This window comes from Trichoderma citrinoviride (assembly GCF_003025115.1).
Source record: "Trichoderma citrinoviride strain TUCIM 6016 unplaced genomic scaffold BBK36scaffold_7, whole genome shotgun sequence".
NCBI lineage: Eukaryota > Fungi > Ascomycota > Sordariomycetes > Hypocreales > Hypocreaceae > Trichoderma > Trichoderma citrinoviride.
Genome location: NW_020194715.1, coordinates 905921 through 920128, shown reverse-complemented (window position 1 = coordinate 920128; position 14208 = coordinate 905921). Strand labels below are relative to the sequence as shown.

General features: G+C 53.0%; 2 protein-coding genes across 2 annotated transcripts; both read left to right on the top strand.

The window, feature by feature from the left end:
• Positions 1 to 5626: 5626 nt before the first annotated feature.
• BBK36DRAFT_1119854 (epsilon subunit of F1F0-ATP synthase N-terminal domain-containing protein) lies at positions 5627 to 6517 on the top strand (the record flags this gene model as incomplete). The annotated part of the gene is made up of 4 exons (XM_024890632.1): positions 5627 to 5728; positions 5801 to 5830; positions 5952 to 6105; positions 6180 to 6517. 4 exons carry the CDS (start codon positions 5627 to 5629, stop codon positions 6515 to 6517), a joined length of 624 nt encoding a protein of 207 aa, XP_024749668.1.
• A 350-nt stretch (positions 6518 to 6867) lies between these two features.
• BBK36DRAFT_1119393 (hypothetical protein) lies at positions 6868 to 9385 on the top strand (the record flags this gene model as incomplete). The annotated part of the gene is made up of 3 exons (XM_024890581.1): positions 6868 to 7786; positions 7841 to 8314; positions 8367 to 9385. 3 exons carry the CDS (start codon positions 6868 to 6870, stop codon positions 9383 to 9385), a joined length of 2412 nt encoding a protein of 803 aa, XP_024749667.1.
• Positions 9386 to 14208: the final 4823 nt, after the last annotated feature.

Genomic DNA, 14208 nt, shown 5'->3' with positions numbered 1-14208 from the left:
CAGCTTCACGCCCAGCCTTTCTTTCCACGTTGTTTCCGTTTCTCACCGCAATGGCTCGGCCCTGCCGGCGTTTGTCCGGCTTCTCGTCAATCCAGCCTCAAGCTGTATGAAGAAGAACGTCGGACGTCGAGGCCGACGGCTCCGTCTCCATGGAGCCGAGGCTTGTCGACGGCAGGCATCGCATCGCCCCTTTACACGCATCTACTTCGCTCTGTGCCTCTCCCACACCCCCGGAAACCCCGCTTACACAAGGCAAACATGTACATATGTATGTAAGGGGGAAAGGGCGTTAGGTAGTACCACAAGCTGGGTTTAGTGCTGTAATAAGCCGACGTGCATGAGGCCCTACAATGCTTTCGGTACTAATATCGCATGCACGCAAACTGCTCCCTACCCCATACGAGTAACATTCAAGTAAAGGGGAGGCGGACGCCTGTAACTCGCCAGCTGGGCTTGTCATCGCGGTGGCGCGCTGGCCGTTTACTTGGCGATGATGAGCAAGTGTGCCTATCAAGGGCGAATTGCGTGTCTGCCATCATTGCCAACATCTCACAAAAGCACAAAGCTCGAACCTCGCACAACGGCGAGCAAAATTGCGCCATCTGTCAAACAATGGCAGCGACTTCGAGGCGATTCTCGTGCTGTCTCTGACACCCAACGGGCAAACAGGAAGCAGGAAATGGGCGAATAGGCTGCTCATGACTCTAGAAGGGTCGATCAGGTTGCTGGAATGCAACCCCCCCTTTTCCATCATCCACATCCCATGCTGCAGCCATGTTTGGACGCATGCGACAATCCAAAGAGTAACACGGCAAATGGAACCACGTTGCCTTCGCGTATCATGTATCATGCTCCGGGGGGCCATTCCGAGCATGCCAAACCCTCGTCAAACTCTCGGCTGCATGCAGAACAACACTCTCAGCCAGAGAGTTGCTGCAAATTAGGCGTTGCCTCGTTGCCTCGTTGCCTCGCGCTCTGCAAGTTGAACTGACATGCGCAAAGTGCGTGCCAATACGGAAACGCAGGGGATGACACCCCCCAAGGGCGCAGGCCAATGCGTACTTTGGTACCTTGCGATCCCACTCGGCGTCTCCAGAAGAAACATGTCGACATGACGAAGAAGGGGAATAAACAGGACATGAATAGGCCAAGCTACCGTCGGAGCCGGAGCATGCAGCTGATCCCCCTTCCGAGAGCTGCGATCTGCCGCCACATCCGCCCTTTTGCACCTTCAGATCGGCAGGAGGCCTTGGCAACCTGGATAGAAGAAGGCGTTCCATATGGTCCAAAAGTGGACAGGTTCGTCATACAGTATGGAGGGGACGAACGGCGCAGCCATTACCGAAATCGCATGTGTATGAGGATCATGGCACACACACACACGGCTGGGCTGGTTCCCAGTTCCCCAGTGACGAGCAGCAACGTATGTAAGCCCAACTGTCGCCACACGAAAACGAAAGATGCCGAAGTCGAGAAGAAGCCAGAAGCCGTGGCAGGCGGGGTGGGAAAAAGAAGCTTTCCCATTCATCCATGCCCTATCGTCATCGGCGGCCGTTCGGGGTCAGCAGCCCAGCCCAGTGGGAAGATGATGGCCCAGCCAGCCAGCGTTGAAACCAGCCCAGCTCTACGCCAGAATAGGCGTCGAGCCCGACACGGCCAGAAGCTCCATGATATTACCACGTCGCTTTGCGCGGTTCGCGCTCCCCCCATCTGCAACAAACGCTTTGTCAGCGTCACTCGCCAGAAAAGCGACGAGTCGATCCAAGCACAGGACAAGGACAGGACGCTAAGGTTGGTTCGAAAATAATACCCCACGGCTCATTTGGGCTGCACAAACCCCGCATCGTCGCCGTCTCTCTGCTTTGCTGGATATTGTCATGGGCCGCGCGAATGAAAGGGGACACGGGCTAGAGGAGATGCCGCATTGCTGGGCTGCTGTGTCAGGCTACGCAGCCCGTCAACAAGCCAAAAGGTGACCCGTCGCCTGTAAACGCAGCAGGCAATGCGTTACGCTGCAGGGAATTGATGCTACACATTGTTTGGTCGTTCGGCTCGCGGTGCCCGTGCATGCTGCGCAGCTTCGCGGTGTATGACTGGCAGCAGCAGCAGCATCAGCAGCTCTCTGCCCCGTGTAACATGCCTGAAGCTATGAGGCCTTCCCAAAGCGTCGTCGTGCCTCGATCCAACAAGTCTCGCGATATATTGGCTTGCATGCACATGATACTCCGGACGCAGCGCATGTTGCGCCAGTCTGTACGTAGGGGCCCCCTTTCGAGTGCAGGCAGCCAATGGAAGAGGCTCTCAGCGATGGGGGACAATGAAGCATGAAGTCGAGCAAGGGCTCACTCACTCCTCTTGACCCCTCCCGCTGTCGCCTCAATCACGAGCCACTCACGGGCATACGGCATGGCTCGCGGGTCAACGTCGGCCAGAATGCAATGAGTAGTATCCATCTCAAACGCACGAATGCCTTTTAGCCTCAGGCCATAATATCGTCAGAAAGCCTCAACACCAAATCCCATGGGCCCTTATAAAGGCGGTGAGACTCGTCAAGGACCGCGCATGATCCAATGGCATTTTGCATGAAACCCTGAAAGGCTGCCAGAGCTGACCCTCAGTAGCCATTTTCGGCCGCGCATATCCGTATTACGGAGTACAACAAAAAACTGACCGTCCAATGCTTTGCCTTGCCTTGCCGAACTCCATTCGGTGCTCTTCCGTCCAAAATGATGGCGGAGCTGTGCCTCCGTAATTATTATTGCCCGTGGTCCAAGAATTACACGGTGGGCGGCTTTGTCGCAGGTAATCCTGGGAACAATGGTTGCTCCGTGACCGTGGGACAAGCAACTTCAGCCCTTGAACGGAAGGTTCCTCCTTGAAAGGGGGATTTGCTTGTTGGATGGAGGCTTTGATGCAGGTTTGATACGGTCAATTTGCTCCGTACGCCGTACTGACGCCTACAACCTGGCCGTTTTGTCTGTGGTCGTCCTGCTCAGTGTGCGCACAGTTTGCGCTTGTGAAGATGCAAGTTCTGATGTCTCGCTTGCTTTTTGTGCTGTCGAAAAAAGGAGAGACATCTCATGCGAGGTTATCACGTTAGGTAAGCTATCGCGAGATTGCTTCCGAGACAAAAGTAAGGTTATACTACTAGTAGTAGTACCTCTATTCGTGAAGAGACAGACATCAGGACATCTTGGTGCTGAGACACTCATTTCTCAGTCAACCTGCCAAGAATAGGAGAGACAACATCTCGCTGCATGTAAGCTTAAAATAGGGCCTCGACTGGTCGTGATTCGGAACCCAGAATCACCGTCTCACACATGTTCTATCCGGGCGTGTAAATCTGTTGAATCGCATGTTGTCAATTGCTCCCGATGATTGGCCAGCACAGCGAATCTCAACTGAGACAAGCCAAGGCAAGCCAAGGGCAGCCTAGAGATTTCACCTAGAGGAAGCCGATGAAGCTAGGACGGGGACAAAGCTTTCTCGATCGATTGCTCCAATTTGCTCCAAGCTCTGCAAAATTTGTCGACGGCCTGGAACAACAACAAGGTCGGAGGCCAGTATTAGCCGCGTCGGTCTTTTGTTGCTTCCTTGCTTCCTCTACCCACGGGGGCAGATATAGTAAATCCAAGTACACAGTGTTGGTGGTAGATAGCCTCTCCTTCTTTCTTTAGCCTCGCGGGCCAACCGCTAGCTCGGTGTGACGACCTCTTCTTTTCGCTGAAAAAATTGTTCCAAAAAATTTTCTTTTCTCCTCGCGCTTCGCTAGTAAAACCTTCGCTCCGATGGGGAAGGGGAGCTAGTCCACCGAGCGAACAGCTCGGCCTCTAGCGGGTTGAGCGGGTTCTCTGTTGGAGAAGTACGAGAGGTAAAAAAGCATCGCGGGATGAGGGAAAGAGTGTAAGGAACACGAAATTGGCGCACTGCGCGCGTCGTGGTTGGGGAATCTCTTGCTTTTCGGCGAGATTATGCTGGTTTATTTTCCTTTTCTCCTTCGTGGCCCACAATGAAGGTGAGGCTGCTGTACCCCATGGCTCGCACTCAGCTCGTCTCCATTCACACACATGAGATTCCACTCACCTGGGCGTGTGTATTCGTACAGAGATCAGTAAGGTTCTCTCGTATCAACAAAAGGGGCCAGTATTGGAGTTGATAGCGTACGGAGAGGGGTATGTCATTGTATCTGTAGCACACTTGGGTGTATCAAGGCTCTACTCTCCCTCTCCGAGACATACCCAAAGTCTAGACTTATCGTCCCTCCAATATTCGAGCAATGGCAGCTCGACGCGAAGACACCCTTCTCTTGGCACTCGTGAATCATGTAACCTCGCACGACAGCTGACATACCGCGCTGTCGCACAGGCTGTAGGCATTCATTTCTTAGTGATACCGCAGCAGAAACAGCAGAGCGATAACGGAATCGAGGGAGAGACTTTAGGCGGGAAAGGTTCAAAACTGTAAAGCCACCCGAGACGCCATACACCCCTTTCGACAGCACTGAAGCCTCGCATGAGAGCTGGGAGGGATGGACAGGATGCCTTCTCGACCGCTGCTAACTGGAAGCCACACTGCGATTCTGGCATTCTAGGCCGTTCACGCCCGTCTGTGGCACCCTGCAGACTGCACATCCCCGCGTGTTCGGGATGGCATAGCTTTGACCTGACTGGACCAGAAGATTGGTGAAAGTCAGTGTCGGATGCCCAAAGACATGAGCTGATGATTGAAGGGGCGAGGTCTGGCCGAAGGCAACGTTTCCTACCATCGTTCGACATTCGATCTATCGAGATGGTATGCTTTCCATGCCATGTCTAGCATCGGTATCCTCGGAGTTGCGTAGTTGACTTAATTGCTCGTCTTCACCTCTGGATGCTATTATGCCATCTGAGCCACCAGAGACTCGTGCACATGATGCTGTTGTAGGGAGCTGGGCATTCTCTAATGGCAGCAAGCTGGGGTATAGCCATACATCGATGCCTGGAAGCCCCCAGCTCGAAATTCTCACGCCGGCTGTCCAATAGTTGCCGTCAACATTCGTATTCGACTTCATCCTACTTCGTATGAGTATAAGGTTGTATGGGTGAATGTCAGGGCGAAGACAACAAAGTCGTGACAAGGCTTTGATGACGCAACAAACGGCGACGTCTCGTATCGATTACATTAGTATCTTTAAATGCAATTCGTATGATGCTACCCTCGGCACTGATTAGCGGGCGGAATGACAGTGATGAGCTGTCGTGGCCGAAGCAGCTTGAACTCGATGATGTGTGGATCATGACTGTGAGTGGCAGTAACGCGGCGTCTTTCCCCAAGCTTCAACGCGGCATGGGGCGTACATGTTCACAGCTGTGCGATCCATGACATCCGCGTCTTCGAGCAGCAAGATGGCAATCACGCCGATTTCGCGGTCGCTGTTGAGTCTCGTGCAAGGTTGTCATCCAAGATTTGTATTTCGTTAATCGATCTGATGCGGTATTGATAATGAGTCACGTGCTATGTCACGAGATCTCCGGCGGGCGGTTTTCCCGCTAGCCGAATTAACGACTGCAAGTCCGGCAAAGATTCGTGCCAGCGACCTCAATTGAGCTCACCACAAGCAACGACGCAACCGTTCCTCACAGTCACCATGAACTCCCTCCGTGTTGCCCGTGCGGCTCTCCGAGCTCGCCCTACAGCCATGCGAGTCGCCATCCAGCGGAGAGGATACGCTGAGGCCATTCCCGACAAGGTGAGGCTGCTCCGGATGCTGCAATGTTATAATCTCGAGGTTTATATATCGCTGACTGAAATTTCTTTATAGATCAAGCTGAGCTTGGCTCTGCCTCACCAGGTATGATTTTCCGCGCCCCGAGATACCGACTTGTACCGAACATGCGATCCGAATTCGGCTGGTGGAGGAAATGCGACGGTCGACGGACGTTCTCGGTGCTAATTGCCGCAATGCTTCGCAGTCCATCTACAAGTCCCAGGACGTCGTCCAGGTCAACATCCCCGCGGAGTCCGGTGAGATGGGTGTCCTCGCCAACCACGTCCCTTCGATTGAGCAGCTCAAGCCCGGCCTGGTCGAGGTTGTCGAGGAGAACGGCCCCGCCAAGCAGTTCTTCCGTACGTGATATAACCCCTCCGAGTGTTGCGATTCTACACTAGACGACGAGACATGGACTGATGCGCCCGTATAGTGTCTGGTGGCTTTGCTACCGTTCAGCCCAACTCCGTCCTGAGCATCAACTCCCCCGAGGCCTACCCCCTGGAGGACTTCAGCGCCGAGGCCATCCGCAACGGCATTGCCGAGGCCCAGAAGGTTGCCAACGGCAATGGAAGCGAGCAGGACATTGCTGAGGCCAAGATTGAGCTGGAGGTGCGTATAAGACTTTGGCAAGCTCGCGGACAAGCAGTCATTAACATTCTGTCCACAGATTCTCGAGACCCTCGCCTCCCTTGTCAAATAAACGAATGTAGAAATATAAACCGCTGTACAACTCTTCTACTTGTCTTAGCGCAGAGCCAAAACAATTGACTATGCTGTCGTGCTGTCATACCTTATGAAGAAACGAATAGTAGACCTTGCTATGTTCTGCGAGCCTCTGCCTTACGCTCTGCACTTACAAGAGTGCAGCAGCGATTCTCAAACTTAACGAAATGAAGTCACGCTTCTCTCTGCTTTTTTCGTCTGTTGCAGAACCCTTGCCTCTTGACCATGGTAGCTCCTGCTTTCTGGCCCTTGCACATCTTTCTTGCTTCCTCTCTGGCTCTTGAATTCACATCTATTTTTCCATCTGTTTTCTTACTTCTTGCTTCACACTTCTTCAGAATACCAGATATTGCATTCTTCCGGCTTTTACTATTGCTGCGTATTCCATCAGTATCATGGATTATTCTGAGATTTACGATCCCACGACTCCCTTCCAGGATGCCATGTCCCTGGACGGCCCTCCAGACGATATGGGCCTCGTCCAATCTGGCTACGTTGGGTCGCGCATACGGGACCTCAATATCAAGACGAGCCAAAGCAACCTCAAAGCCCAGACTTCGCCGTACGTTACAGATACGCGTGAAGACGCAGCGGTTTGCAGCCCAGCCTGCCAGCGCGCGCGGCTCGAAGTGACTGCTTCGCCTCCGGTCGGACATTCGTATCCTGGCTTGAGGGTGTATGACGATCATATCGATGACAATGGGGTTGCCTGGGAAGTTGCGGCGACGAGTTCTCACAGGTTCAATGTGAAGCCGAGCTTGAGAGCCTCGAAATCGAGCAACTCTGTGAGCTTGCAAAGCCCGACTCGGGGCCAAAACAGGTTCCGAAATTCGCACATGTCCAACGAGTCTGTTGTCAACCGCGCTGGTGAAGCAAGATCAAATTTCAAGTCTCCCATGCGCTCTCAGGCCAACCTCCGAGCATCGTTGCCTCCTTTTCAGACGGTGCACGAGATCCTCGACAGCTCCAAAAAAGAACAGCAAGACGCGTTGGACATGTTCGATATGTATGGAGTCTCACGACCAGAAGGCCTCTCCAGCGAAAAGGAGCGACAGGAGGCGGTAGGGAAGACCGTCCAAGTATGTCATTCCTGTGGAGGACATCTACATACACGGGCCCGGTGTGCGAGATGCGGCCATGAGTTTTGCGTCAAGTGCAGAACGGAGCTGGTGAGCGGCCTTTCTACAAACCTTGGAGCTGGCCGTGGGCGTGGAAAAGACGAGGGGATGTCGAAACAGGAGGCGTGCCGCCATGGGGTCACTCACAGCCAGAGTGTAACCAACCTATCACAGCCAGTGCATAATCGAGACAGGAGTAAGTTTAGCTTCCAGTCACACTTAAAGCTGCGAAGCTGATCTCTTTCCACAGCATTACATCGTCTCTCCCATTCAAAGAGCAGTGATGCTGTCTCAACCTACCTCGGTCGGAGCCAATGTAGCCACGCTGAGGCAGAACGACACGCATATCAACAACTTCGACATGAACGCCGGCAGCGTCTGGACAAATCCCACAGCGAAACAGTCAGCGCTGAACAGCAGTACGCTTGCCCAGCTTGTCATGTCAGTACTGATCCGGCGAGACACAGTATCTGCTGCATTGCTCGACAGTCCCAGTCAGGCCAGGAGCCGGTTGGCCAGAGCACTGGAGGCGAATATGTGACATACAAAAGCAGTTCGAATGATTCTTTCAGGTCGGCTCAAAGGAAACTTGGAGTTGATGAACAGGCCGTCATGGCTGCTTCGCTCTCTTCTGGATATACCACTGCGGAACCGTTCTCGACACAGAAGCCAGACCGTCACGTTCTGTCAGAGGAGACAGCCAGTAAGTACCGGCTTTGCTATTGTCGGAAGGCCATTCTATCATGGAGATGGAAATGCTAACTGATAGACACCAGCGCCATCCTCTCGCTCACACACTCACGGGACCCGGCATGACAAGGACAGACAATTTCCAACTCAACGGAGAATGCATGGTCCTGGCAACGAAACTACCGCACACGCACAGCAGGCAATGGAACAAGACGCCTTCTGGATCAGTTCGGAGGGCCCTGGGACGCCTCGGCAAAACAACGTGCCTCAGTCAGGCGGAGGTGGCCACCAGAACACTCCAAGATTGACCCTGGAGGGAGTTGAACTTGACAGTGAGTTGAGCCGATCGTCGACATCAGTACCGGGCAAGGCTGTTTGGACGACTCCAGCAACCTCACCTCGAATATTGCCGTCTAGGGATGCTGACGATACGCCAGGACCTCCCCGCGATACGAAGTATGATAAACAGACGAGGAGCACTGGGAAACAGCAGCCGCAGGTGCCATTACGGGGGGATAGGGGCTCACCCGCAAGAAGAGCAAACAATTTGACTCCAGAAACAGCAAACAGAAGCGGCAGAGGGACTCTTGGATCCCGAGACTCGGTGAAGGTCGCGAGCGTAGGCAAAAGCCCTCAGCAAACGATCGAGTCATCGGATCCCTCAACATGGAGACGACAATTGAGGAAACTCAACGACACACCGGCATCCGGGGCTGGCTCCCCGCGGAAGGAAGATTTAGTATCATCTCCCGACTTTGATAGGCGTTTGCGTCAATCTCCAGCACAATCATCAAAGAAGCATCAAGCAGAGGCTGCTGTTGAAGAGTCAAAGATGGCTTCCGATAAGTCTAGTGGCGATTCCGAGATGCCCATAAGCCATCACATTTGCGAGTGGCGCACCCGGTACTTGGGGCTCAGTTCTGCCTTTGACAAGCTCAAACTCGAACTGGGTGAGACTTTGGACCAGCAAGAGAGCCAGCGCATTGCAGATGAAGAATCAGAGCGGCAGAGATACAGGGATGGTGGCATCGAGGGCTTGACCATAATCGTGCACAGAAGATTCAGGGAGGACTTGGTTCTCAACACGGACTTGAAGGAAGATTGATTCGCCCATATGGGTTGGCAACAGTAAGCAGCCAACGAAGGCACCATACTGACCACTGAATACATGTCACCAGTGGTGACTGTTATGTCGGAGACGCATCGTATTAGAGTATTCGTTAAGAGGATCAAGACGCGATGTGCGTTGTGAGAGTCCAGTATCTTGATATGGAACAGAGGCCGAGTAGGAGTTTGGTAGAAATTCACTTGAATTCTTATTGACTTGGTCGCATGAGTGCCATCAGTAGGTTGAAATGATCTATGAGTATCGAAGCAAGTTGTATCCTGCCTTTGGAGTACCGTATATACAACAGCGATAAGTGCCTGACTGGAGAATCAATGGCGACCATTTACGCCGCAGTTTGTCTGGATACGAGTTATTAATTGCAACTGAAGGACCTTTTTGAGATAGAATATACCCTGTGTATGGGGTGAGGTTGGTCTTTACACCCAAACAAATGGTTCACGGGCAGCATCTCACAAGGGGAAAAAGCAACAACAATCTCCTATCGTGAAAGGCCGGTGAAAAGGGGGTTTTGGCACGTGTACATCTCCAGAAGAAACCACATAAAGTGTGTGGAAGAGAGAGCTTGTAGAGCAAAAGAAAAAGCCACTCGAAAGGACGAAAGTTTCAGAAATATATTTCCGAGAGTGGCGTTTCAATGCTTTGGGAACCTCATGATGATTACAGACTTCGTGGCTTGTTTGCTCACGTTTTTCCTTCGTTTCTTCTTAAATGGTTCTACTTCTTTCACTTCGTTTTTGTCTTTTCTTGCTGTTCCGTCCTTTCTTACTTGTTCTTCCCATTCTCCTGTCTGTCTATGGCTTCACTTCTTGCCGTCCCATTCACCATAATGACAACTATACAGCAAGGCTCTTCTTCATTCTCCCATGTCTTCTGCATGAGCATGTTGACAGAGGGCATACCAAGTAGTAAATGGGACAGGGGGAAAAGAAAAGCAAAAAGGTCAATCGCATATTACCCTTCACACTTTCGGCATGACCGCATATCTCTCACTTTTGCCACAGAAGAAAAGAGCCTCCTATTGGAGAAACACCAAAACGGGAGAACACACATCACGCGGGGCCAAGACGAGACAGAAGACACAAATCTTCCCGTTCCAGCCCCCTTTGGTTTTTTTGTTTTTTTCTTTCTTTCTACGAATTACATATGTACTTTGCCTTGACAAGATCATGTCAAGACCCTCTCTTTCTGCCGCGTCAGGTCAGGCAGGTCGAGCAGCAACCCGCAGGACAGGCAGGCAGGCAGGCAGGCAGATGCGGCAAAGCAGGATGATCCTCTTCTCTTCAAGCGATCTACCAACCGCCATGTTTCTTACTGGGTGTGGGCTGGAGGGTTGTCAAGACGTACTAGCTCCCAAGGACAACGGCGATCGCGACGCCCAATGAGCCGCTCCCCCGGGAGTCGTGTGTCGAGACGGGCATGATTTGGCAAAAGTCCTACATCAGTCCGGCTAGTAATACATTACGCGAGAAGGAATGTACAGCACAGTACGGAGGAGTACAGGACTTCCTCGTAAGCGCCCCTTGTTGGGGGATACTATCGCTAGCTTAGCTGCTGTGGGCAAGGAAAGATGGCAGATGCTATTCCCAGCATGGGCTTGTGCGTGCCAAGAGGAAGCGAGCAAGAGCAGGCCATTGGTGCAAGTTCGCATAGGGATGGGTTGTCTCCTGTTGTTCTGATTCGGGACTTGGGGAGTCATCACAGGTGCTTGCCTCGCCAAAAGGGCCACGGGTTTTGCTGGCCAAAGACGGGCGGACCATGGCATCATCATACATGTATCATCTGCCAACTCGGGGACGGGAGAGGTTGGATCACACGTCGGGATATCCACAACGCATGTAATGTACCTTGTTCCAAAAGGGGAGACCACCCATACGCTGGCAGGTAGGGAATCAAAGACACAAAAAAAGAGATACTAGAAGACTGACAACGCGGTGCCGTCGCGTCCGCTTGCAATGCTACTCTAACCGTTAGCACGTGGGAATTAGACGACAAGAGGGAGACCATCTGTCTCTGCCATTGGCATGCTATCTTGCGGGCACAGTCTCCCGTCGCTTGTGACGAAGACGGTTTAGGTTATGCGTAGGCAGGGCCGTGGCACGAACCCGGGGGAAACCCGAGATGTGCCTCTTTCGTATGGTTTGTTTTGACGTGTTGATGTAGGTTGGCACAGAGCAAGTCATGCAGGAAGTTTGGGGAAAAAGCCTGTGCAAGTTAGCCAGTGTCCGCACTTTCGTACTTGGTACCTATAGGAAGTGTCATTCTCAGCTACTCCGCGTTTCGCGAGATGCCGTTTTGCAGCGAGTGAAGGGTGACAAGTTGCAAAAAGGAAAAAGAGCCCCCATCTGTGTGGATCGGGAGCTGGAACCCCAAAAGGGGCGGTCTGCGAAGGAGGGACATGGCCGTTTGACGAGGGAAGTTCTCTTCTTGCTCGCACAACTGCAGAGGATACCAGAAAGCCAGCAACTCGCAAAGAGAAACAAAAACGCAAAGGCAAACACTATTCTTGGAAGCCTGCGTTCTCTCATCTACTCATCTATGACGGTTGCTAGGGGCGAGTCAGCGAAGCGGTGGGAGGTCGAGACGGGTCAAGGCCGTCAGTCGTAGTCTGGTACATGTGCTCGTACCAAAGGCAGCAACCGGCACTTGGTAGGTACATAGGTATCCATGAACGTTCTCGATGAGGCCATCGTGAGAACTTGAGGCTCCTCCTCTCACAAACCTCACCGACTTGGAGCAGACGAGGGCGGGGGGGCAGAGGGCCTGGTCAGCTATGCCAACACACCCATGTCAGCCCAACAGCGGGACAGCCCTTTTCAGGTTGCCAGCACGCCGGGTCCATTCGTGTGCCTCGCAGGATCAGCAGGGTTCGGCTGTGTGGGGAGCTGATAGTGCTGCTGCTAGTAGTACATGCTACATAGCGAGTAGTCGAGGTGACAGCACATACGCAAGACTTCAAGCAAGGTCTGAGGTGGCAGAGCTTGACAGGACGGAGTTGCCATCCGCGATGCGGCCAGAACCCACTCAAGAGGGGGGGGGGGAACGAGCAAACACGGGCATGCCGCTCACAGCGTGGCATGAATGGATCCCAGTGTCGAGCCTTTTGGGGGCAATTGGCTCGCCTCTGAGCCTCTCTGGCCGCTTTGCTGGTTTGCTGAAGAGAGGAGCGGAAGCCCGATGAGGATGAACCGTCGATTATTCGTCACCGGCATCGTGCTTTTGCGCCTGTGGGGGTTGTCAGGACGCAGCTGTGCGTGTAACTCGTCCAGAGCAGACCCAGAAACAAAACGGCCAGGCTTTGCTCGACGACGACGACGAGCGAGCGACGGCGACGATGATGACGATGATGGGCGTGAGGGAGAGCACGCCAAGAGGGTCTCGGTAGCAACAGCAGCCAGGCCCTCTCAATGCTGCTTGCTCGCTGTGGACCTCGACGCAGGCAGGCAGGCTGTAGGTATCTAGTAGTATGCATGGCCACTGGAGGCTTTGCGGCCTTGCCTTGCCCGGTACAAACACAAAGGTATAGTCGCACTCGAAGGCATCGTAGCATTTCCATATGCTCTTCCAGCAGCATCTAGAACGGGGTTTGCTGCGCGACAAAGTTCGTACAGGACGCCCTGCGTCTGGCTCGGGTCAGCATCTTGTCGCCTCTGCTTCATCCCTTCCTGCTCTTTGTCTCTCCCTCTCGGACCTCCATCATCATCACGCTGGTAAAAACAAACAGGCAAACAAGAGTCCATGGCCACTGTTCTGCAGCTCCGTACCGAGTACGAAGGGGGTTTGGCCTGGAGAGGTTGGGGTTCCCTTTACCCTGGTTCTGCTGTATCATTTGGTGGACAGGGATCTTTGGTGGATGTCGGAGAAAAAAAAAAAGGTCGGGGAGAAGGCGGTGAGGCAGGCGGCAAAAACGCATCCGAGGCAGCTCAAGCCATCTCCATTCGTCAATGGGCGCATGAGGAGAAAGCGAAGAGACAAGGCAAAGAGACTGGGGGAAACAGGAGGGGAACGAGGGCCAGGGGAGCCATGATCATGAGAAGTGCTGGTCCAATACAATGTCGTCCATGATGAGAGATGCAGATAGCAGTGCGCATGGCCGTGTCCAAGGGACAGCTTGACTTACATACATATACCTACACAAGACCAGACGAGGCTGAAGCCATCTTCTCTCCCCCTTCTCTTCTCTCTCTTCTACAAATACCTGCTTGTACTAACACTTCCCAGACACCAGATACAGACAAGACAGAGCCAATTGTCAGATAGTACACCTCGACAAGCACCACCGCTCTTGACCGCATCAATGCTAGCCGAGCTTCGTTGTCTCCCTCCCCCCCTGTCCCCGTTCTCTCTCTGTCACCCCCTTGCACCAACCGCCCGCCGTTCAGTCTTTCCCTGATAACCAGATCGAGATGCCTGCAGCACGCACTTGCTTTAGTCCCTGTATCGTATGCATAACGATAGCGCGCACGTTTTTCCCTTTACGCCCCCCCCTGTCCTTTGTTTTTTTGCCCGGGAACCGTTGGCTGTTTAGTCTACTTGGTTGCTTTCGTGTTAGCTACATACTCGTAGCAGTTCCTGCGCCTGGGAGACGACGCCTTTCCAGCCCGCATGTCCCGTTGAAAGAGTGACAATGCCTCGCTTCTTCTTCTTGTCTTTCCGTTTTCCTGGGGGGCCGTCTTGGTCGGCTAAGATTAGCTTTTCCTTTCTTTCTTTCTTTCTTTCTTTCTTTCTTTCTTTCTTTCTTTCTTTCTTTCTTTCTTTCTTTCTCTTTTCTCTTGACTTTGTTCTTTTGTGCCCCCCCCCCC